A 24,480-nucleotide genomic window follows, 5' to 3' on the forward strand; every position below is an offset into this window, starting at 1 on the left:
AGAACCAAATCTAGAAACGTTGACCAGTGAAAAGGTGAAAAAGTAAGGTAGGAGTAGTAAGAAATAGGCGTAGCATGCATGCCGGGAAACTGGCAAAGAAAAGCATGCATGCTGGAAGGAAGGCACGGAGCATCGAAGCAGGTATGGTGTCTCGACCAGGCGTACCGTACCGTTTTGACGACTTTGGCAGCGGCCATCACGTCAGAGTGGGTTTGTTCATTCTTTCTTCCCACTGCCAGACGGAGACGTCGATCTCATCTGGGTCTCCTCCCCAAGAAACGGTTTAGCCGTCGATCAAAGCAAAGCAAAGATGGACGGTTTCCCGCAAAGATCGACCAACGGTCGTCAAACCATGCATTAATTCCGTACCGGAGTCTGCGTCAATCGCGTCCATGGTTTCCCGCCAAACTACCGACTGAAGCCTTTCACTCCCTCCGAATGCCCGTCGAGTGCAGAATACTTTTAGTACTTGAAAAAGACGGACGCCGGTGGCCAGTGGGTGGGAGATCGATTGTGATCTAAAGCAAATATGCACTGATGGATTTCACCGTAAACTAGAGACTTTGCGGTGTTCTGCGGCATGCCGGCGGCTGGTTCTCCGGTAACAAAACAACACGTATATGGCACCGGCGCCGCCATCTTGAGGACTATCAAACACAATAAGCTGCGAGACGATGGAGGTCGCTCGCGTGTGACATGTCGATGCAGTTACTGTCGCAGGGATGGGTGGTAGCGCAGTTACTGTCCAATAACCTAGATTTCTTTTGAGGGTACCATCCAACCCATATAACACCTCCCTGGTAACTTTATCCTCACCACGAAAGCAGCCCACTCACGCAACCTCCCTCTCTCTCGTTTCCTCTTGCATCTAACACCGCCGACACGAGCATCGCGAGCGGGAGAAGAACTGGCTCCGCTCTCACATGTAGACACCAATGTTATCACATCGAGGGAGGGATGGGTGGAGGAGAAGGTGGCGGCGGCCGTTTCGATGTGTGATTTGAGCCGAAGTGGCCGCCGAAAGGATGGGACGAAAAGCCGTCGTTGGCTGGCAAAAGGTCAGATAAGGATGAGGGGGAGCGGCTGCGAGCACGCCACCGCCGTTGGTCGATGGTGTCGTGCCTCAGCGGTCGGGATCAGTCAAGATAGATGGGAAACAACAACCCCTCTCCCCCGAGCTCCATATCCCTGAGCGTCATGGAAACGAAAATGCTCCTCACCCGCATCGGTCAACCCTTGACCTCGCCTTCGTTGACGACGGCGCCAACTTCCCCAGCTAGGTAGATTTCATATACTAGATTTTCTTCTATAAGTTGTTTTGATTTCTTTCCTAGTATTTTTCAAAGTCAGCTTTGTGCCAAGACAACGCAGCTGCTCAAATATAAAAGGAATATTTTTCCCTTTTCTTGTTCGAAAAGTGATTAAAAGTCCAAAACCACGACCATGACTGACGAAGCGGTAACCGGCGAGCGGTTTTGCTTCCCTTTATAAACTGTTGGGCTCCCTCTCCATTCTCGCATCCCCAACCAAGAACACGATCGAGTTCACCATCGTCCAATCCCAGTTCCACATCCCCCGTTTTGATTCCGACCTGCATTAATCCCCTCCCATTCCCACCGATGATGCACAAGACCTCGTCGCTGTCGGAGCTGGGCTTCGACGCCGGAGACGCGTCGTCGGGCTTCTTCCGTGCGGTGGCCGACGGCTGCCCGCTCACGCCCACCTCCTCCTCCGCCCCGCACCGCCGCCTCACCAAGGTCTCCGTCATCGGCGCGGGCAACGTGGGCATGGCCATCGCGCAGACCATCCTCACCCAGAACCTGGCGGACGAGATTGCGCTCGTCGACGCCCTCCCCGACAAGCTCCGCGGCGAGGCGCTCGACCTGCAGCACGCCGCCGCATTCCTCCCGCGCGTCCGCATCGTCTCCGGCACCGACGCCGCCGTCACCAAGAACTCGGACCTCGTCGTCGTGACGGCCGGCGCCAGGCAGATCCCCGGGGAGACCAGGCTCAACCTGCTGCAGAGGAACGTGGCGCTGTACAGGAATATCGTGCCGCCCGTGGCCGAGCACTCCCCGGACGCGCTGCTGCTCGTCGTGTCCAACCCCGTGGACGTCCTCACCTACGTCGCCTGGAAGCTCTCGGGGTTCCCGGCCAGCCGCGTCATCGGCTCCGGCACCAACCTTGACTCGTCCAGGTTCAGGTTCCTCGTCGCCGAGCACCTCGACGTCAGCGCGCAGGACGTGCAGGTATGTAACCAACTGCATGCTGCACTACACTGGATGAAGAGCATTCATTCTCTGTTTCAGAAAACCAGCATTTGATTTGATGGAATGGGTCCCTTTGCAGGCGTACATGGTGGGTGAGCACGGCGACAGCTCGGTGGCGATCTGGTCGAGCATCAGCGTGGGTGGCATGCCGGCGCTCAAGTCCCTGCGGGACAGCCACCGGAGCTTCGACGAGGCGGCGCTGGAGGGCATCCGGCGGGCCGTGGTGGGGGGCGCCTACGAGGTGATCGGCCTCAAGGGCTACACCTCCTGGGCCATCGGCTACTCCGTGGCCAGCCTCGCGGCGTCCCTGCTCCGCGACCAGCGCCGGGTGCACCCGGTCTCCGTGCTCGCCGCAGGCTTCCACGGCATCTCCGACGGCCACGAGGTGTTCCTCAGCCTGCCCGCCCGGCTCGGCCGCGCCGGCGTCCTCGGCGTCGCCGAGATGGACCTCACCGAGGCCGAGGCCGCGCAGCTCCGCCGCTCCGCCAAGACGCTCTGGGAGAACTGCCAACTCCTTGGCCTGTGAGGAACCTATTGATCTACTTATTGTGATCCTAAATTCCTAAGGCATCTACAAGATTTCTACTGCTATATGTTGCTCTATTGATGCTGCCACACGGATGCTTGTGTAATATTGGACTGATCTTTTAGAGCTGGAGTAGTACTAGTTTGGTGAAATAAAATGAGATTTTGTGCCAACATTTGCTAGTAAATTTATTTGAATAATCTTGGATGGTGTAGAAGATATAAACTTTCATGCGCAGCAGCTCTGCCAAGCTTATCTTGTGGCACTAGCTCCCAAACAAATTCAAACGCATGATTTCACAAATGTGGTTAGAGCATCTTTAGCCGCGTTCCCAACAGGTTCCCCAGGCCACTTTTTCGGCGCTAGCGCCGAAAAAACGCCCCAGTAGCGTCCCCAAGACGCCGAAAATCGCCGGTTCGGTCCGTTTTTGGGCCCGGCGATCGCAGACCGAACCCGGCGCACTAGGGGGCGATCGGGGGCTCCGACGCAAGGGAAAAGCACGGCTGGCCTACACCGTCAGGTGAAAAGTCAAGTTTTTCTTCCTCAACTCGCCTCCCACCCCCGCGCCCTCGGCCGCCACTAGCTGTATCCCGGCGCCGCCCGCCGCCCTTCACCGCTAGATAGCCAATCCCCGCCGGAAAAAGAGCAGAGGTTCGCCGAGGCAGCCCCTCCACCAGCAGCTGGGCGTTTTTGCCGCCGTTTCCGGCCGCGGAGGGGCAGTTTAGCGGCGGGTACACGCCCACCGGGCGCAAGGTGTTCGGCGATTTTCCTGCCTCGGCGATGGACGCGGATAACGAGGAAGTGCTCGCCGCGTTGCTAGAGGAGGAAGCCGAGGCCGACGTCCAGGAAGATGAGCATCTCATGATTCTCGCCGCCCTGGCCCAGCTGCTGGCGAGCAATGAAAAGCCGTGGCGAGGTAGCACGGCGTCGGGGCGGATGAAGGCAAAGAACCGGCGTCGTCTCGAAGGCTACTGCATGCTCTACTCCGACTACTTCACCGATGCTCCACTTCATGGCGACAAAACATTTCGGTGCCGTTATCGGATGAGCCGAAAGCTCTTCCTCGGGATTGTGAATTCCATCCGGGAGTTCGACAGCTACTTCAAGTGCAAGATGGATTGCACCGGCAAATTTGGATTCACCTCGATCCAAAAGTGCACGACAGCGATGAGGATGCTTGCATACGGAGCTCCTGGTGATTCACTCGATGACTATGGGCGGATGGCCGAGTCCACCACTATTGAGTGTTTCTACAAGTTTTGTCGGGCAGTGGTGGCAGTGTTTGGACCGCAATACTTGAGAACACCCAGTGCGGAAGACACTGCTCGGATCCTAGCACAGAATGCAGCAAGAGGGTTTCCTGGGATGCTTGGAAGTATCGACTACATGCATTGGAAATGGAAGAACTGCCCATTTGCTTGGCAGGGGATGTACAAAGGCGCCAAAAGCGGTTGCAGTGTGGTACTTGAGGCGGTGGCCACACAGGGCATCTGGATTTGGCACTCCTTCTTTGGTATGCCAGGAACTTCGAGGTCAATGAGCGGCACTACAACAAGGGGTACTACCTACCTGATGGCATCTATCCGAGATGGTCTACATTTGTGAAGACTATCTCAAACGTTGTGCCAAGAGGCAAGAAGTCTCACTTTGCCAAGGTGCGGGAGGCTTGCCGGAAGGATGTCGAGCGGGCATTTGGTGTGCTCCAATCTCGATTTGCTGTTGTCCGGTACCTTGCTCAGACATGGTCGAAAGATCAAATGTGAGAGATCATGACTTGTTGTGTCATCTTGCACAACATGATCATCGAGAGCGAGCAAGAAGAGCCAGTGTTTGACACTGAACCATACTACAGGCAAGGTCCTCTAGCCGAAGTTGATCACCAGCTACCGGCAACCTGGACTGCATATCTCAGTATGCGTCAGGAGATCCGAGACCCACAAGTGCATCATCAACTGCAGCAGGATTTGGTGGAGCACCTACGGAGGCTCAAGAGCGACGCCGGACACGGCGTGTGATGAAATATGAGTTTTTATTTGTTAAACTATATAATTTGTATTGAACTATTTGTTGTTGCACTATTTTGTTGAACTATTTAATTTTCTGTGATGAACTATGTGATAAGAAAATATATGTTGGTAATTGAACGCCGTGCCACAACGAAGCACGTCGAATATGGGCCTATTCTAGCCTATACAAGCCCTTTATTCGCTAAAAATGGGCCAAAAACTGGGTCAACATCGACACCTGGGGCGACGGCTGGATGCCCAACCGCCCTAGCGCCGATTGTATCGCCGGCTCGCCTTCACGAGACGATTCCAACGGCTGGAGATGCTCTTAGATCGAGAGCCATAGGCGTGTTGTTGCCAGAGAGCCATTCGCCGGCAGCAGCACAGTGCAAATCTTTAGTTTACTAGGAAATCGATAGTGCTTTGCCTTCGATCATATCGAACTCCCACTCAGTGCACTCACTTGCCACTCACGTCCCGCACCTGATGGGAATGGCTTGAGTAGTTTGGCGGGAAACCGGGACGCAGCCTCCGGTATGTGGGATCCGTGCATGGTATCGTATGCGTGCATCGCTTAACCCATCGATCGACATGGACGTACGCCTTTGCTTTGATCGACGGCTACACCGTTTCTTGGGGGAGAGACCCAGTTGATCGACGTCTCCATCTGGCAGGGAGTGGGGAGAAAGAAAGAACCCGCCAAAACGGTACGGCAGTGTACGCTCCATCAACACATCATCGCCGTACCTGCTTCGTGGGTTGCTTCTCCTGCCTTCCGGCGCGCCGGCCATCGTTTCCACCGTACCTTTTCATCGGTCGACGCTTCTAGATTTGGTTCTGGATGGATGCTGATGATATCACGAGAGATGAAAAATATATATACATGATTGAACTCGGCTTCCGATGATTATAAAAGATTATTCTCGTTTCCGTGCACATTCGCCCGTGCGAGCCCAAGGCGCACAGCTAGGGTTTTGCCGGCACCGCCAGCGGTCCGCCTTGTCTTCTATGGTCCTAGGACTATGGAGGTGTGATGGATTTCGGTCCTTATCGACGGAAGAGCTCCGTTTTTAAGTATTTTTTTTAGTTTTGTTAGGGTTTGTGACATGATTAGGTAGACGAGGCAGTGGTGGATTTCTGAAAATGTAGTAAGTTTTTTCCCGTCCAGTTCCCATTCTGGTGGTGCTTCTAGTGTCGTTGGAGGGCATGTGAAAGCGTGTCTTTGGCGGATCTTGTGGGATCCGGTCGGTGGTTGTCTACATGTTGGATCCTTTCGATCTACACTTCTATTCATCGGCGGCAGCTGATGTTCTGTGCGCTGATCATATAGGGCCTTAGGGCGTCTCCAACGGCAACCAGCAAATTTCCTCCCGCGTCCATCCGCAGACAGGAGGACCAGTCTACGAATACGGATGCAGGAGACCGACGTCCAACGCTAACCGCATATATTTGAACACGCATTTTAACAAATTGAAAGAAATTCATGCAAATTGGCCGATATTCATCAAAGGCTTTTAAGGGTGTCTTGTGTAGTGCAACTAAAATGTCACATCAGTGTCGCTCTATTTTAGTTGCACTACACAAGAAGAGTGAAAGCAGGCAATGTGGATGACTCCTACAACATATGTAAGTTTGCAATGTGTAGTTCATACTAAACTACTCGCTGGTTATCACTTCGCTCATGGTCATGGTTTGGGACTTTTTATTACTTTTTGAACAAGAAAAAGGAAAAAAAATCCTTTTTGTACTTGAGCAACTATGTTGTCTTGGAGAGAAAGCTGACTTTGAAAAGCAGGAAAGGAATCAGAACAATTTATATGAGAAAATATATATGGCATTTACCTTGCCCTAGGGGAAGGCAATGTGGTTAGTCGCGTCGTCGTCGACGGAGACAAGGACATGGGTTGACCGATGCGGGTGGGGGGCCTTTTCATTTTCATTGTCGCTCGGATTAGATAGCCGCTGAGCTCAAGATGGCGTCGCCGGTGAGGGCTTGGACAGGAACTCGTCGGAGGCGAGGCAACTGGCAGGGCGGTTGGGCTGCATCGTGTCATGAGGGGAAGAGGAGCAATGTTCACTAGGAGAGGATTTCAAATCCAATGGCCGAAACAAAATTGACTGAAACGAAGAAAGATCAAGCAACTGGAGGATAGATTGGCCCTTAAACCACTGTCATTTTTGGGATACAACCTTTGACATTTATCTCACATCAAACAAAAATGAGGTGGAAGAATTGTACATCGTGCAAGTAGCTTCCAAACAAATTCAAACATACTGGTTTTTCAAAGTAACCAACCTAGAAATGTGTGGACGCATTTGGTGGTTAAAATTTGTAGGCATAGACGTGTTGTTTGTTACTACCGGAGAACCACTCGCCGGCAGCAGCAGACTGCAAAACTCATTTGCTTTAGGTCATATCGATCTCCCACTCTACATTGGCCACTGGCGTCCATCTTTTTAAGTAAGGGAGAAAGGCTTCAGTTCAGTAGTTTGGCGGGAAACCGTGGACGCGATTGACGCAGCCTCTGGTATGGAATTAACTAGCTCACTTATGGATCAGTGGTTTATTTGGGACATGGTGCTTGGCTCAACGCATACTCCGACGGGAGCATAGTCACCGCTCCATTAGGACGTCGACTACACAGGATATAAAAGTGTCAAGCACCGGGTGGTGACCAACGCTGTGCACTTTGCAGAAGCAAGCTCCAGCACATGAAGAAGGAAGGACGCTGGATTTCCCCTCGTAAGTGTGCCACGTAAGCAATCCTGGAGCCCAAACGAGCTTCTAGCGAAAAACTGCCATGATCGGCCGGGATTAGAAAGGATAGGGTGTCAATTTGAGGGATTTCGAGGTAAGGGTTTGATTCAGACTTTGAATACGAATTCAAGGTTTATTTCAGACTTTTCTCTGTAAGAAAATAGGAGTACTACCTGAGACAGACCAAATTCCATTATGAACAACATGATCAACCTATCAGCCTTGCATATTGAATAAACATTACAAACGAAAATGGAATACTTAGCTTCGAAGAAAATGTCAGGGTGCATCCATGTTAGAAAAATACATTCACTCAAAGGACGTGAGCAAGACCAAATCTCTTATCTTAATAGTGTTATTCTTGCTTATTAACAATGTTTAGAAGTAAAACTTTGCGAATGCATGAACAATGAAAATTTACAACACCATACATAGACACTCCATGGTTCAACATTAGCAGTATGTTCATGGCATCTTAATAGGCACCGGCTAATGGAATCAAATTTTTACCATAACCATCCAAAATCGCATGTCCTATTGGTATTACTGATATAATAATAAACAAGAAGAGAACGAACGAAAGACATGATGTGAATCCAAGGGCAAGGCAAACCCTTGCTGTGAATGGAGACTCCTTATCTTATTCTTGCATCTCATGGAACATAATTGGTGTAATATTCACTTTGAGGCGTTATTGAGTATGCAATATTGACTCTTTATATGTTCACCATACCTAAGAAGTTGCCATCAATGTCGCAGCACATCACATGTTGTGAATTAAACCCGATCAATAGCCCACGCTCATTGAGCACAACCATATCATTGAACCATTGCACTTTTGAACGAAGTGGTATTTTCTTTTTCTTTTTGTAAGAAGTTAAATAAAGTTGTCATGATTTCTTCACCGTTGACACATCAATATGGTACTTGAAAGCCCATATTTCAGCATCATAATCTGGCATCACCCAAACATTCATAACAGTGAAACAAGGAGCCGAGCTGCCCCAAAAAGCAAGCATCTCCTTCATTTTGAATAACCTCCTATTAGAGTACGGTTGGGCAGGACCGTGCATCCACCGAAATGACTCGACTTATGTGTCAAACACAATAATGTCTCTGCAGTCTCCCGTAATTTGCTTGGTAGAATAAGGACACCAGTGTAGGCTACCATGGTGGTCAATTGGTGGTGGACAATGAGGCAAACACCCCAACCCATTCAATAACATATGTTTCACATTATTTAATGGTGTAGTTGGTATTCTGACTTCAGTGTGCCTCGGCTCGTTGGAGCCCACTCAGAGTACATATAAGTTGAATATATGTTCCCATGAATATGAAACCCAGAGCACCATGTATTCTCCAGTTGGATGGTTCCGATAGAAACTGATTACGTTGTTGTCGGCTTTCCCAACTTGTGGTTGAAGTAGGAGAGCATACTTGCGGATGAGTGGGTTGCAAATGTAGAATTGAGATCTCCGATGGATGATGAGGAAGCCATCACAATTCTCTAAATGTTGTTTGGCACCCATAAGACATGGCTAGATTTGTTGACCGAAGGCGTTGACGGTGGCATCATGGTGGGACGATAAAACTGGTTGGCCGCCCTCGCCCATTGATGATGGGGAACGATTGTTGCGAGAGATGGTGTTCGAGCATAAATTCAGGCGTGGAGGTGGCATCACGCAAGGACGTGCTGACAACACGAAAACAACCAACGTCCTCGGGCGTTAACCGGGCAAGTATATTGTCCATGATCTCCCCGGGTAAGTCCTCGAGCAGTGTCACCCTTCTTCTGTCCGGCATGGTACTCCGTTGAGTTCAGGTTCAACTAAACAAAGCAACAAGATTTATTTGATGGCTTGGGTGACTAGCTTATCTTAAATTAAGGAAACACGTAAAAGAAGTATGTGGAAGATGAGACCGGTTTACCTTAGAAGATGGACATGCAGAGCAGCGGGTTCCAACGATGGCGACGAGCAGTGTCCGCAACACGAGTCTATTTTGTCGCCTATAGCCATGAATACAATGATATTGACCGCCAACGGTAGATGCGGAGAAAAATGAAGAAGAATACACATAGAGACACACAGAGAGAGAGAGAGAGAGCTAGAGTGAAGCTGCTTATACCTGCATCGTGAAAGATAGCACTCCAGCATGCTCGCATGGAATTAAAGTGAGCGGCGGAAAAGATCTCGGTGTGAAGTGGAGTAGTACGTTGGGTGACCCTGCTTGAAGGAGAGTTCAACCCTTAGCAGGTCTCGAATTGGATGTTATTGTCTAAGGTACAGAGGGGAGCAATCTCAATCTGGAATCAAGGAGGCAGGACACGACGAGGGGCAGTTGCCAACTCGTTTCTGAGCAGGGGCCAGGTATCGTGGTGTGTTTAAATAGGATGTGTACAAGACTAAGCCAGTTTCTTAACAAAATAAGAGTAACCATTGATTTGGGTAAGTCTTAATCACTTGCCTTTGTTAGGTAATCATCATCACTTGCCTGAAAATTACATAATTTAATATTATCCATTATTTCTTCTTGGCATGTTGGCTCCTTTTTCTTCTTACCTTTTCGTTCGCACCTCGCGTTTCCTTCTAAATCCATTGGTCATTCGACTAACTCGCTACCCCATAGTTTCGTCAGCTCGGCTTGCCCCAACCATGACCATAAAAAGTCGAGGCTTAGCCGCTCCACCATCCCTCTATCCCCGAAGGGCAAATGCCAAATAAAAGATCAGAATATGAAATTGCAATAGATTGTATAAATTAAAGTGCGTTTAGCCAATACAAGGGAATGATCGTTCTGCTAGGTTGGCCCGATGCCATATTTTTGCTAGAGTGGTTTCCATATTTGAGTGCATGTGCTTTAGTAGTGGCCATTGGATATGTCGGTTGTATCTAACTAATCATTATTAATACTACTGGTACCCCCTTATTCCGGCCCTGCCTATATTGATGGAAAAGTAATTATTGACGGGCCTAAATCCTTGCTCGTCGTGGATGTTATTGTTACCTATGACGGTCTCATGCGAAATCATTAATTAAGGTACCCTTTGCAAAGGTCAGCCCCACCTTTCGGGTTATGACAAATGACACACATCATGTGCGCCACTTGTCGCAAACTGGGAGTTTTTCTTTTCTTTGTAGATTTGTTTATTTAAAACACTTTATCTTTTAAACCGTGTGTCCAAATCGCGAACCGTTTTCACTGTTGGATTTTTCACATCATGATCTTCGAAACTAGATCTCGTGTTAATAGGTTTCGCTAAAAAAAATCCCAAAAAAGGGGAAAACTGGAATAAGAAGAAAACGAGCCGGAAGCACGATTTCCCCCACTTTTTTTCTATCGTGCCTCTCACGTGAAGCAAGTTTGTACCTCTCATGGAAGAAAAAACACATTTTTTCCTTTCCGTGAGGCACAATTGTGCCTCTCGCGGAAGTAAACCCGCGACTTCACGAGAAGCAAATATGTGTCTCTCGTGAAAAAATACGTTTTTTCGAGAGGCACAATTATGCCTCTTGCGGAAGCAAAACTGTGCCTTTATGAGAATCTAATTTATGTCTCTCGCATAAGAAAAAAACATAATTTTCTCTTTATGAGAGGCATACTCACAAAGCAAACTCATGCCTCTCACGGAAGAAATAAAACGAATGTTTTTTCCTTTTCTAGTAGCAGAATTTTTTTGTCCAAAACCTAGGAAAAACCGAAGAGCCAAGAAAAAAATTTCCAAAAACGCGTGCAAAAAAACAAAAAACAAAAATCCCAAAGGAGCGCCTAGCACATGACATGTGGCGGCAGCTGTGCGCGCTCACCAAAAATGACCCTTGAGGGGCTCCTGCAAGGGGCACCCCTCAATTAGTTGCTCTTCGGTCGCATGCTACTAAGTTCGATTTTTCCTAATCGGTGTTATAGCCGATACTTGTAACGGGCTTATATTTCAGCATTTCTACGATAAAAATATGGCTGAAACAACCCAAATTACTCACGCCACGCACCTAGTGCCATATAAAACATCCACAATCCCAACTCTTCCCCTTCCACTTCTCGTCCGACCCTACCACTAATGATTCTGAAACGCGTTGCTCTGCTTTCTCTAAGCCATCCACGCGACCCCCTTGATCCCACTCCTCTTAGCACCATACCCTCATTGGCAATCATGCGACAGCATTGATACCCTCTTAGCATTGTTTCCACTATCCATACCAATATGTTTTTCTACGGGTTTTTTTCTTCTGTATTTTGTTTTTCGTTTTTGTTTTCTTTTGTTTTTTGTTTAGTTTTTATATTTCCTCTCCTGTTTCCTTTGGTTTTCGTTTTTTCGTCGTTATACTTCGGTTTTTTTGTTTTTTCTTTCATTTTTCTTTGGTTTATCTTTGTTTCTTTCATGTGTTTTATTGGTTGTTATTTTCTTTCTCATTTACATTTCATTTTTCTTCAGGTTTTTTTGTTTCTTTCTTGGTTTACAATGGTTATTTTTGTTTTCTCCATTTTTTATTGTTTTCACTGTTTTTCATTCTTTTTGCACTTGCTTCTTCAGTTTTATTTTTTGATTTCTTTTTTTTCCGGCTTCTTTTAAGGGTTTCATCATTTTATTGCTTTTCTTTGTTTCTTTTTTCAATCTACATTTTTCGTATCTGTCAATAACAATTTTCTACTACATGTTAAAAAAATCCAAATGCTAGTTTAACATTTTTTGAATATACGGTTAATATTATTTATATACACAAATTCAATGCTTGATTAACATTTCTGTAATACAAGATTAATTTTTTTAAAATACACGGTCAAAAAATATTCTATACATTCTTGATTAACATTTTTAAAATAAAATATTAACATTTTTTCATACATGGTCAACATTTTTTCTATACACATTTAACATATTTCAGGTGCTTGATTAACATTTTTCAAATGTAAAATTAACATTTTTTAATACATGGTAAACTATTTTTATATGCATTTAACACTTTTTGAATGCTTTATTAACATTTTAGAAATACAAATTTAACAAATTTTAATACAATAAAAGTTTAACTTTTTTAATACATGGTCAACATTTTTTATATACATTTAATATTTTTCGAATGCTTGATTAACTTTTTTGAAATAATTGTTTAATTTATTTTTTCAAGTGCTTGATCTAGATATTTTAAATACATGATAAATATTTTTCACACAAATTGTTTATTTTTTGTATGCATTTTTCATATACATGAGAAACATTTTCTCTATACATATTTAACATTTGTCAAATGTTTGGTAAATTTTTTCCAAATGTTTGTGTGAAGAGATTTTTGGTAAATGAAAGTAAAAACTGAAAGAAAAATAGAAATAAAAGACATAAAAAAAATCAAAGGAGCGAGGCCATGGCCCCCCGCCTGCCATACTCTGTTATATTTTTTGCCCATAAAAACTCAGTCAGATGTTTACAGAAAATGTACAATGTATATGAAAAAAATAGATATCAAAACCTATGTATCTAAAAAAATAATAGTCATGTATTCGGAAAATTTTAAATGTGTATACAAAATGTGCCCGGTGTATACGAAAAATGTGCAATGTGTATAAAAAATTAGTTATTAAAAAAGCGAAAGAAAACCGATGAAAACCAAAGAAAGAAATACGACAAACCGAAGAAAAAATGAAAAAGGGAAAAAAACCAGAGAAAACCGGTGCAAAAGGGTAAAAAACAATTTAAAACCACATAAAATAATTCTCCTGCAACTACAGTATTGGGTTGGCCTAGTAGCGCCACGTTGTTGGCGAGACGTACTACGACTCACAATGGGCAAGAAACAGTATTTGCTTACGCGAGAAAGGTCGCTGCAAGATGGTAACTGATCAATTACAGATACATTGTGCAAAATGTAACTGAATACTTATAAATGCATGAATATTGCACACCAATTAAACACGTTATAATAACCACAAGGCCAACCTCACACACTCCATTATTAAGTATAGAACATTCTAGTACAAGGTAAAATTCCAATACAAAAATTAATCAACAACATGTTTACATATATCCGTACCTTCGCTTATCTGTATTATTGCCTAACATTAGATTGCAACAATAGACGGGCGCAACAGCGTGCGTCGGCATGATCCATTAAGGGATAAGATTCTGCCAGCAACCTCTTACATTGTTTCAGCATAGCGAAATTAAAGTGGTGCAGATTCCTGAACACCATACCACATATTTACCTTACCAATGCATAATTCCATCACGCACACCAATGCATTTTTTGTCGCCATCTCCTTACTAAAATTGGGATATAGCCGTGGTTATCCTTTTACATACCTGCTTGTGTAGTTTCAAACACGTTAGAATAGCTTGAACAACAACCTTTAGCACCACCTTCTTCTCGCAAAATAGGAAGTTTCTTCTCCTTCCATCCACTCAACATTTTGAAGGTCACTAATTGTCGAAACCAATCTGACCTATCCATCCCAACTAGAGGTGCAACCCGAGATATTTATCGATAAATCGTTTCTGTCAAATATTCAAGGTAGGACAAACCAATTTGACAAACCTCGACAAAAGTAAAAATGGCCGAAGAAATACTCGATTTAGGGCCTATCTGGGATTGCTCTGCTCCCTAAAATTCAGCCCCGCTTTAAAAATGCAAGACAAACGGGGTATCTTCACGACGTCCCGCTCCAAAAAAAAGAAAGAAAGAATAGAATCCGAGGTACTACCCCCTCGTTTTTCTTGAAGCTCTTTAGGAGGTGCTCCAAAAACTCTTAATTTGAAATGTACTCATGGAGTTGGGGAAAAATTAACCATCATTGCCACTATTAAGTGGATACTCCTTTGTTTTATTCCCCTAGGTCAGGCAGCCTCCAATAGACCTTTTCCATTAATTTTTGTCAGTCTTGAAGCTGGAGCTAACTGGAAGCCAAACAAGATAAACTGCTCTATGATGGAGCTTTAACTCCAAGGTTGAACCACTCCAAAGTGTTCTTTTTTCCACCAAAAAAGTTTACCTTTTTAGTAGTTCCAAAGTGCATTTGGTGAAGTGAAGCAGCTCCAGAGAGGCCCTTATTTTTTTTCTGAAAGTAGACAAATTGCCTATCATATTTTTATAGAAGGCATAAAATATGTTACAATAAGGGAGACCCCTATAGCTTAGTCATGGATCGTGTTAACTATCTGAAAAAACTGGATTTTTTTTGAGAAATACTGGATATTTTTTTGAGGTTTGGCAAACACTTTGCTGATCAACAAAAATGTCCATTGGGATACAAGATGGATCACGGGGATTAAAAGTCTGTTTGGCAAGCAGCTCCACTCCCGATTCACAAGGACGGATAGAAACGAGCGAGTCATCCGTGCCCACTCGAACCGTTTTCACTTGGCGATGGCACTTCTTCTGTAAATCTCACCAACTCCATAATTTCCCGATTTGAGATCCCGCAAATTGCCGCTCCGTACAAGTGCACAGCAGCCTGCTCCGCTCCAGATTTGCAACTCTGGGGAGTTCGAGCGTTCAGCGCCGCTCCGCCGGCTCTTGGAGAAGAGTTGAGGAGTGGAGAGAGTCCCAACACGCTCTAAGAATCCACAAGTGGCGACCCTTAAATCTTTTAAATACAAAACCCAGTTCAGAGTAAACTGGCATGGGCTCTGTTAAAACTGGCCCAAACAGAGAAGGGTGGGCGTCCCGTTTCCCCGTCCAGTCCAGGGTCCATATCCCTGGAGAACAATCCAGAACCCCCGGCATAAAAAGTCTGCACTCCGTCATCCTCACCCAGCCACCGCAGCCACTCCACCGAGGCGAGAGTCCAGATCCTTCCAGCCCAAAAACCCTAGACGCCGCCGCGCCCAGCTCCCTCGCTCCCCTCGGCCCGCCGGGATGGAGCACGACGCGCCGCCCGCCCCCTCGCACCACGCCCAGGACGACGGCGCCGTGGACGACTGGGCGCGCGACGACGCGGAGCCGTCCGATCGGCACGCCGCCCCCGCGGAGGAGAGCCCCGAGCCCGCGGACGCCGCCGCCGCCCCCGCGCCACCAGCGGAAGGTCCGCTCTCCCCTCATCTACCTGGTCCCGTCGCGCTCGGCTAGGATGTGCCGTCTTCTGGTGTTTTGTATGGAGGATTAGAAGCAGCGCTCGTGTGGATTAGCCCGTTCTCCTTCGGGGAATTTGTTAAGGGCTGTGATAACTGTGACGAGTTAGTGGCTGTCCCGATCGGGCGCGCAAGATCTGGAGGGGCAACGCAATTTACCTGGTAGCGCATCAAGTTAGATCTGTGGCTAGACACCTGTTTGTACCATCAGAAGAATCACTCGATGCCGATCAGTGGGATGCTAGGGCCTGAAGGGCAGTGTGACTTCCTAGGTTTTGCTGCTTGGGGATTCCATTTGTGTCCCTGTAGATCATTAAATTGGTTGTTTTCTTGTTGTCGTGTGCTTGGGTCAGCATGCAAGCAGGGCATCCATGTTTTATCGCGTGCATTCATTCAGAGGTAGTGTGCTGAGCGTGAGAATTTCCTTGGCAACAGTAAGAGCCATTTGCAGTAGTTCTGAATTTGTATGCCTGCTAGCTTCTGGTGGAGGATGAATTGGTCTGACTGAGACGGTGTTCTAAATGGGTTTACTAGGATACGTCAGTTACTGCATAATTGGAACTGTAATTGCCAGTTAGGTTGCATAATCCGTTCAATTAGCCCGTACTATAGCTATTAGGTGGGTCAAGCATTGAGATTGCAGCACCATTTCAGAAAATTGGGAACTGTAATGAAGTGAAAACTACTAAGAAAGAATGGAAAATTGGAACTGTAATGAAGTGAAAACTACTGAGAAATAACTCATGAGCCTTGCTGTAAATATTTGTTGCACATCCGGCACTGATTGTCTTGGTGCCTGAAGTAACTAGTGGCTGGAGAAAATGCATTGTTTGTCTCCTATTTTCTTCCTGTGCCTTTAAAAGATTTCACCTGCATTAGCATGGAGAAGGTCTTTCTAGTATACTATGGAAACTGAAAGTTCATTATCACCCCTAATATAAACTCGTCGTACTTCAACTAGTGGATCCTCTGTCGTGATATGTTGTGAAATATTAGCCCTCAGTTCGTTATCACTGTGATTGGACTTCTAACATGTAACTGGAATTATGTACTGTCAGGTGTCAATGACATTCAGTCATCACTTCAGTCGTTGGAGTTGAAGACAAATGGTATGTATTAGACCCTTCTTCACACCGTTAATGCTAATTAGTTATAATTTACCAGTACTCCCAAGAATTTTGGTAATAATTTTGTGTCTTCATTTTTTGCAAATTTGGTCAATGGATGCAATAATGAGCATCTAACTATTTTAAGTTAGTTGGTAGTAACTTAAAGATAATGCCATCACACTATTGTTATGAAAGCTGATACCAAGTTAACAGATTGAAATAGTTAATTATCTCCTGCCCCCATTTAACACAAAGATAACTTTCTTGAGAAGTTGATGATCCAGAAGGTTTCTCATTTGATTTTGTGAGTTTTCTTTGTATGGAATGCCATGAATTGCTTCGACAGAAAATATAGGAGTGCCAAGGCTGGTCCTACCTTTAATTTCTATTTGTGAGTAAAAGGCTCTTAAGCAACCTACCCTGACTTCTGTATCAATCCAGCTCCTGCGCATGAGGATGTTCAAATGGTAGCAGATGAGGAAGAGGAAGAAAAGCGCCATATAAATTTGGTTTTCATCGGCCATGTTGGTAAGTTTTTCTTTTGGGCACGTCCTTTGCATTTCTGTCATAGCATCGTTTGGGTCATAACATGTGATGAGTATCTCTTGTCTTGGGGTTACTGGACTCATGAATCTTGATCAGAATACGCTCTTGTTAAAGATTATGAGTCTATTTAACAACAACAATGGTATGATGGGCCCTTCTTAAGGATTATGAGTCTATTTAATACACTCTTCTAGTCTCTTCTTGATCTTCTAGCTTGTTCAACCTTCATGTTTCGTTGTTTATGGAACCACCTCACCGTTCTTTAGAGCATGTTTGGTTTACAGCCAGAAGTTGGCCAGCCAATGTTTTGGGATGTCAGAATTTAGCAAAACCAAAACTTGCCAACATTTGGTCTCTTATTCTAGAAGTTAGCAAGAAAAATAGTAGCCAATTCTTCTATTATGGTTGGCCCATCTCTGTATTTCTACTAATCATCTTACTTCTTATTTCTGTGTAAATAGTGCTGGTGTTCTGTAGGTTCTTTTCTCTAGTATATTTTTAACCTTAAGTAAATTTTATTTTTGTTGTTTCATGGCTCCAGATGCGGGGAAATCGACTGCTGGAGGGCAAATATTGTTCTTGAGTGGTCAGGTTGATGACCGGACCATCCAGAAATATGAAAAAGAAGCAAAGGATAAGAGCCGAGAAAGTTGGTGAGTAGGCCCTGGGCAATATTCAGGTTGCCTTGTTTTGCGATTGTAACCCACAAATTTTGAATATGAGAGCAATGCCTATTCATACTAGACTACTACTCCCTTTGTAAACTAATATTAGTTAATAATGTGGATGTCCTTTCACATTCTGCTTCTTTTTTTGTTCCAATGCTTTTGCCCTTTAAATTGAGAACCACTCACTCCTTGCATTATAATTGGTAATCTGAATCTGAATACTTGCAGGTATATGGCTTATATTATGGACACAAATGAGGAAGAGCGACTTAAGGTATCTCTCCCTTACGACTGCTTAATGATCACTGTGTTGAAGCTCTACAGTTTTTTACACTTTCTCTTGCATGTGTTCAGGGGAAGACTGTTGAAGTTGGTAGAGCCCACTTTGAGACTGAAAATACAAGATTCACTATCTTAGATGCACCGGTACTTGTCTTTCACATACTACAGTGATACTCCTAGTTGTTATTTTTTTTCTTACTTGACCCTGTTCTTATTCTCTAGATTTATGTATGATTTTGTGGCCACACCAGCATTCTGATGGTCAGCATATAGTTGAACTGTACCTTTTCTTTAACCTTTTTTCATGTTCTTGCCAAATCAGGAATCTACATGGTCAACCTGATGCATTGCATATGCTTGCTTTTGGGGCCATTGTCATACTCCCTCCGTCCCAAAATAAGTGTCTCAAGTTTAGTACAACTTTGTACACAGTTGAGACGCTTATTTTGGGACGGAGGGAGTATGATTTAAGGTTCTTGAATATTTTCTATGAGATAATATAGAACGTAACAAAAATGTCTAGGATTCACTTGCAATGTAATCTGCCTGTCTTAGTTTACAGTACAAAATTGTAGATACAAAAGAATTCACATGTGCAACAGTTGGGCCGAAAGCAAACACAGGCAGATTATTTAACACTAGGAAATATGCTAATGGTTAATTCCCTTGATGGCTTTCTTGCAGTGATATAATTGAAATTCTGTTTATTTTGTGTACTGATATACAATAACAGATTCTTATCGCCTTAGGTTAGTCATGTCATTCATTGATCTAATTCAATCCTTCCTGTTTCATGTTCTGGTCCATCCTTGCCTCATTGTTAGTTGCACCTCTGTGGCTTCAAAATCATAGTTTGAACCATTTTCTTTGTACTTTCACTCCTTTGCTGGCATTTGGCAATGCTACTGTTCTGATTCATCTTATACATGCATACGTGTTAGGTGTACTCTTATGAAAATAAAGTCACACTTAATACTTTCGGACGTGCTGCTTCATTTGGACACACACAGTACACAACTTTTGTTAAAAACCCCTAGATCGACTGATGATGCTTCTGTTTTTTTTCCTGTGTGTGACTGGTCTCCTTGCCATAATTTATGAACTGAATTCTTGTTTCATGTACAGTATGTGCTTACTTGGGTGATCTGAACTTGCAGGGCCATAAAAGTTATGTTCCAAATATGATAAGTGGTGCATCTCAAGCTGACATTGGTGTTCTGGTAACATTAGGTCCCTGGGCATTGTCATTCCCATTTTCATTGGTCATATATCTCTTGGTGAGTATGTTCCTTTTTTTCTTTTCAGGTCATATCTGCTCGGAAAGGTGAATTTGAAACTGGTTATGAAAGAGGAGGCCAGACTCGTGAACATGTACTGCTTGCAAAAACTCTAGGTGTTGCTAAGTTGGTAGTTGTCATCAACAAGATGGATGAACCTACAGTACAATGGTCAAAAGAAAGGTATGCCTGGTGGGACATACCTTGTATTATATGTTTCATTGAAAGCTTCTAATATTACAGCAGGTAATAGCTGGAGTAAAATAAAATAATCAATTTTATTATTTGTTTCAGGTATGATGAAATTGAAGGGAAGATGATTCCTTTTCTCAGATCTTCAGGGTACAATGTTAAGAAAGGTACTACTCTACTTTTGACCCTATCTGAAAAATTAAATTGTCATTGACACGCAGTTTCAAGATGGGTTATGTGCAATAACTTTCTGTGGTCGTCTATGTTTAGTAAATTGTGCCTTCAATGTCAATGTGTTCATGTCAATGGTTCCTTTTCTATATGTTTAAAATAATTGGGATGCGTAGAGTCCTAGACTTGCAGGCTATGTCTACTCGCTTTCTTGCCATGCTAAGTTGACACCTACCTCGTGTTCCACAGTGAGGCATTAGGATTTTGTCAAATTAATTATAGAGGCTGTACATTGTACTTTCTGCAGTTTATTGGTAGGATCTTTATATGAAACTACATGTTCTATGATCATACCTGATTCTAGGTACTATGTCATTGTTGAGCGAACTCTTATCATATTTCTAAAAGTTTCTTTGGCTTTGTTACCAGATGTCCAGTTCTTGCCTATTTCTGGTCTTTGTGGAGCCAATATGAAGACCAGAATGGATAAAAGCATTTGTAGTTGGTGGAACGGTCCTTGCCTTTTTGAAATTCTGGACAAAATCGAAGTTCCTTTGCGTGATCCCAAAGGGCCAGTAAGGTTTGGCAGCTATGCTTATGCTTAAAATCCGTATACTCCCTGTTTTAAAAAATTATGCGCTTTGAACATGACATCATCTCCAATGTTTGGTTCTTGATTATTGATTTATATGTTGTGGTATGATAGCATATGATATCGTATCTTGACTACTTCTCTTTACATTCATATTATGCCTTTACATTATCAGCATTTGTATGTTTTACTGTTCAAAGTTTGAGTACACGTCTCTTGAAACATCTTGCTCCTCTGTCCCTGTTCTAAGACAGATGGCAATTCAAATGAAAAATGGATAGACTATCTTCTATATCTTGCTACTTGTATAGATGGGTCTGCTTGATTTGTTGTGTTGATCACATGCAAGATGCAAGTTTTACAGTTCTCTTTATTATCAATGTAGGCTGCCAATTATTGATAAATATAAAGATATGGGCACAGTCGTAATGGGAAAATTAGAGAATGGGACTATCAGAGAGGGTGATAGTTTGTTGGTTATGCCAAACAAGGTATTTTCATTTTACTTCAGTGTAGCACCTTTGCTTACATGTTCTACTTAAGAGTCTGAAGCTCAATTTTGTATTTGAGCAGACCCACGTGAAAGTCACTGGTATAAACTTGGATGAGAAGAAAGTACGACGTGCTGGACCCAATGAGAATGTACGTGTCAAAGTGTCTGGAATTGAAGAGGAGGATATCATGGCAGGTTTTGTACTTTCAAGTGTTGGTAAGTGCACTCTTCAAGAAAAGTTAGGATGAGTTTCGATTGTGACGTAGTACCTTACCAACTTCTTGGCTATGACCAAAATATTGGTCTTTGTTTGGATGAGTGCCAACTTTTTGGCATGCCAATACTCCTCTCCCATGTCTAGTTCATTTCTCTGGCCAGTATTGACGAATCTATGGGCGAGCAAAAATCAACCAAAATTTTTGATAGCCAATCTTCTGGTTGGGCAACCTTGGCCACCAGCCAAATGCACCCTTAGAATAATATTAAGGTATCATGACCGTGCGTACATCAGAGCTGACATGAGGAAAGCACAAGGGCAAGCTAAAGTCAGCCAAAATTTTGTATAGCCAATCTTTCTGGTTGGGCAACATTAGAATAATAATACTAGGGTGTCATGACCGTGCATCCAGCTCCTACCAGAACTGACACGAGGAGAACAACAAATCCAGGGCTAGTGGCCTAGCTCACAAAATAATAAGCTGCACCACATAGTAGGTCCATCAGACATAGAAGGCATCAACAGGCTCATGGCAACTTCTAGTATCTATCTTAGAGATAAGATTAGTCATGATGCGATTAGTTGAGAGATGATTTGGTTCGTAGAGATCAGCTTCTTACTACTATTTTTTTCTCAACTTCTTGATATGGACAAAACACATTTTCAGTAAAGTGTTATAGCTGCTTATAGGTGTGGATCACAACTACTACCTCTGCACCAAAATATAAGATGTTTTTGCAGTTCAAATTGAACTGAAAAAATGTCTTATATTTTGATACGGAGGGAGTACTAAGAAAGCCACCCTACAAAAGGGGCAGCATGTAGCCCATAATCATTAAGCAACACAATTATCAAGTGAAGATTCTGTCTTCTGGTACCCTTATCTCCGAGACTTATCTCCTAATCATAGGTGTCATAGCCGGCCGACTCCTGCTTTTCTGTCTGAAACATCTGATGTGGGTCCAGGTTCTGGTGTTGTGGTGTCGATACAGATTCGGACATTCATCCTGGGGTTGAGTGGTTGATTTAGCATGTGTTTGGTTTGAGGAAGGACAGTATCCGATACAGTTGCTTAGCCCTTGTAAAAGAGGGCTGAAAGTGGATTGAGCTTCATTTTTATCACTGTACCACTAAAAAACTTGCATGAATTCTCTAACTAAATAATTTATGGCAGCACCAAATTTGTCCATCCCTTGAATGTGGTTATGTTATTTTAATATGCCTTGTGCTGTACATCTGATATTTGTGGAAGAGGCTGCTTACTAGTGGCTTTGTGGATAATTTTTTGATATGACATTCTCATCTTGATAATATCTATACATGCAGCTAATTTGTGTAGGCTGTTTACTTGTGGCTTGTGGATATTTTTTTAATTTGATATATATTCTCATGTTGATAATGTCTTTACATGCAGCTAATCCTATTGGTGCTTTCACTGAATTTAATGCCCAACTGCAGATTCTAGAGTTGCTTGATAATGTAAGTGTTGTTTGATACTTTCAGTTGCATAAATAAGCTATAGGAGACTAATTTTCATATTTATCGTGTTCTCTGTTTCTGGTCTGTATCAACTTACCGACGAGGATTTATCGTTTATGCTTATGGGATATATGTACATATGAATATGGAATTGATTTATTTAAGTAAAAAATTGGATTGGCTTCTATGTTCAGCATGTAAGCTTATGACACTTCATACATTATGCTAATAGCAATGCTACATCTAACGTCCCATAGTATCAGGTTAATAGTCTAATATTTTGCCACCGTTTGTTTTTTTACACGAATTATCAGCAATTTGCATCATTCCAAGTATATATTTATTTATTACTGCTACACAATTTTGAAGATGTAGTGTTTCTCTTTGTAATATTTCAGGCTATTTTCACTGCTGGTTACAAGGCAGTGTTACACATCCACTCTGTTGTTGAGGAGTGTGAGATTGTTGATCTCATAGAGGAAATTGACATGAAGAAAGCGAAAGTAACTGACCCAAAGAAAAAGAAGACCAAGAGGAAGCCTCTTTTTGTGAAGAATGGTGCAGTTGTAGTTTGCCGCGTCCAGGTATATACATTCAGAATGTCATTATAGTAATATCATAACTTCTCATTGCTTGTAGAACTAATTGTGATGATGTGTTCTGCATATAGGTGACTAATTTGATATGCATAGAGAAGTTCTCTGATTTCCCTCAGCTTGGAAGGTTTACTCTACGAACTGAAGGCAAGTATACATGCTATATGGAAGATACTTTATTTGTCTTTCTGTGTTAGTACAATAGTCTGATTGCTGTTGGGGGGACGAAACCGGAACCAGCTTTATTCTAGTTCACCTGGAAATTTGTCTGGTTACCTTGAGATTTGTTAACCTTCCATTCTTGCAATATGCAACCAAAGAACCAAATAAACTAAATCTATCTGGATTCTGTTTCCCTATTTCATGCTAATCCCGCTGTTGGTTTATAACTTGTTAATGATTCTTTTGGCTGGGCTTGCAGGCAAGACAATAGCTGTAGGCAAGGTTGTTGATGTTCCTCCAGTTGGCAGGTCAACGTTTTCAGCTTAAGCCAATTTTGACAGGATGATGGGTAGGCCCGTACCCTCATCTTCTTTTACTGATCTCCACCGCTGAGATTTAGTATTATCTTTCCAGAGTTGGTTTATAAATTAATATTCCTTTTCGCTGGTTTTGTTGACAGGAGAATGAAGTGGCGCTGTCTCGAAATAGGTTTTGGAAGCAGTGAGATCGATTTTTCCAGCCAGGCTCCATGAGTCACTTAGCATTAGTTTATTGCTGAGGTCCCTTTATTGAGTTGGGGTGTATAAGTGTTGTAGCTCTGGTCACATGTTTGAGTGGTTGTAAAATCAGTGTGGTTATATGTTCCCGCTACCCAATCTGATATGACAATATAACACAGGGTGTACTGTACTCCCATCTTTTTTCCTCCATGCTACGGAAAGCTGCTCCCAGTTTCAAACATTCATGTACCACGCTTGAGCTTGTGTAGTTTATTAGTTGCTTTGATGTATATTGATATCTGTAGTTTTGCTTGGCGTGCTCAAAGATGTGTGGAAACTAGAATTTTCGTGGGGTTTGACAAAGTAGTTCAACATATACCAGGATGCCAACATATGTGCATGGCTTGAATTTTTTTTTACGCTAGTTCGTACTCTAGTATAATTGTTGAAGTGTAGCGCCAAACATGCCTAAATTACCTAAATGAAAGTTTGTCCCACATGGGCAAATCTGCCAAGGATAATGAACTGCCAAATCTGCCAAATTATCCAACTAAGTTAACCAGTAAAACTACTTCAC

General features: G+C 43.6%; 2 protein-coding genes and 1 pseudogene across 2 annotated transcripts; 2 read left to right on the forward strand and 1 right to left on the reverse strand.

The window, feature by feature from the left end:
- The first annotated feature begins 1,526 nt into the window (after positions 1 to 1,526).
- LOC125540852 (L-lactate dehydrogenase B) lies at positions 1,527 to 2,948 on the forward strand. Its single transcript, XM_048704392.2, has 2 exons — positions 1,527 to 2,249; positions 2,350 to 2,948. The coding sequence occupies exons 1-2, from the start codon at positions 1,620 to 1,622 to the stop codon at positions 2,794 to 2,796; spliced, it is 1,077 nt and encodes a 358-aa protein (XP_048560349.1). The 5' UTR covers positions 1,527 to 1,619; the 3' UTR covers positions 2,797 to 2,948.
- Positions 2,949 to 8,238: 5,290 nt separating this feature from the next.
- LOC147983553 (uncharacterized) lies at positions 8,239 to 9,363 on the reverse strand (annotated as a pseudogene).
- Positions 9,364 to 15,271: 5,908 nt separating this feature from the next.
- On the forward strand, positions 15,272 to 24,193 carry LOC125535428 (Translation elongation factor EF1A/initiation factor IF2gamma family protein). The gene is made up of 17 exons (XM_048698482.2): positions 15,272 to 15,573; positions 16,678 to 16,728; positions 17,170 to 17,256; positions 17,816 to 17,927; positions 18,171 to 18,216; positions 18,297 to 18,368; positions 19,382 to 19,444; positions 19,530 to 19,684; positions 19,796 to 19,860; positions 20,294 to 20,444; positions 20,842 to 20,947; positions 21,030 to 21,165; positions 22,581 to 22,645; positions 23,044 to 23,229; positions 23,316 to 23,388; positions 23,663 to 23,752; positions 23,864 to 24,193. The coding sequence occupies exons 1-16, from the start codon at positions 15,408 to 15,410 to the stop codon at positions 23,728 to 23,730; spliced, it is 1,602 nt and encodes a 533-aa protein (XP_048554439.1). The 5' UTR covers positions 15,272 to 15,407; the 3' UTR covers positions 23,731 to 23,752; positions 23,864 to 24,193.
- Positions 24,194 to 24,480: the final 287 nt, after the last annotated feature.

This window comes from Triticum urartu, chromosome 2A (assembly GCF_056163025.1).
Source record: "Triticum urartu cultivar PI428250 chromosome 2A, HENAU_Tu73, whole genome shotgun sequence".
NCBI lineage: Eukaryota > Viridiplantae > Streptophyta > Magnoliopsida > Poales > Poaceae > Triticum > Triticum urartu.

Excerpts from the sequence above, each read along its gene's own strand:
- LOC125540852 (XM_048704392.2), top strand. The coding sequence starts at position 1,620 with ATGATGCACAAGACCTCGTCGCTGTCGGAGCTGGGCTTCGACGCCGGA. Across the intron at positions 2,250-2,349 it reads TCAGCGCGCAGGACGTGCAG|GCGTACATGGTGGGTGAGCA; the intron begins GTATGTAACCAA and ends GTCCCTTTGCAG.
- LOC125535428 (XM_048698482.2), top strand. The coding sequence starts at position 15,408 with ATGGAGCACGACGCGCCGCCCGCCCCCTCGCACCACGCCCAGGACGAC. Across the intron at positions 19,445-19,529 it reads AAGCTGACATTGGTGTTCTG|GTCATATCTGCTCGGAAAGG; the intron begins GTAACATTAGGT and ends TTTTCTTTTCAG. Across the intron at positions 19,685-19,795 it reads GTACAATGGTCAAAAGAAAG|GTATGATGAAATTGAAGGGA; the intron begins GTATGCCTGGTG and ends TATTTGTTTCAG.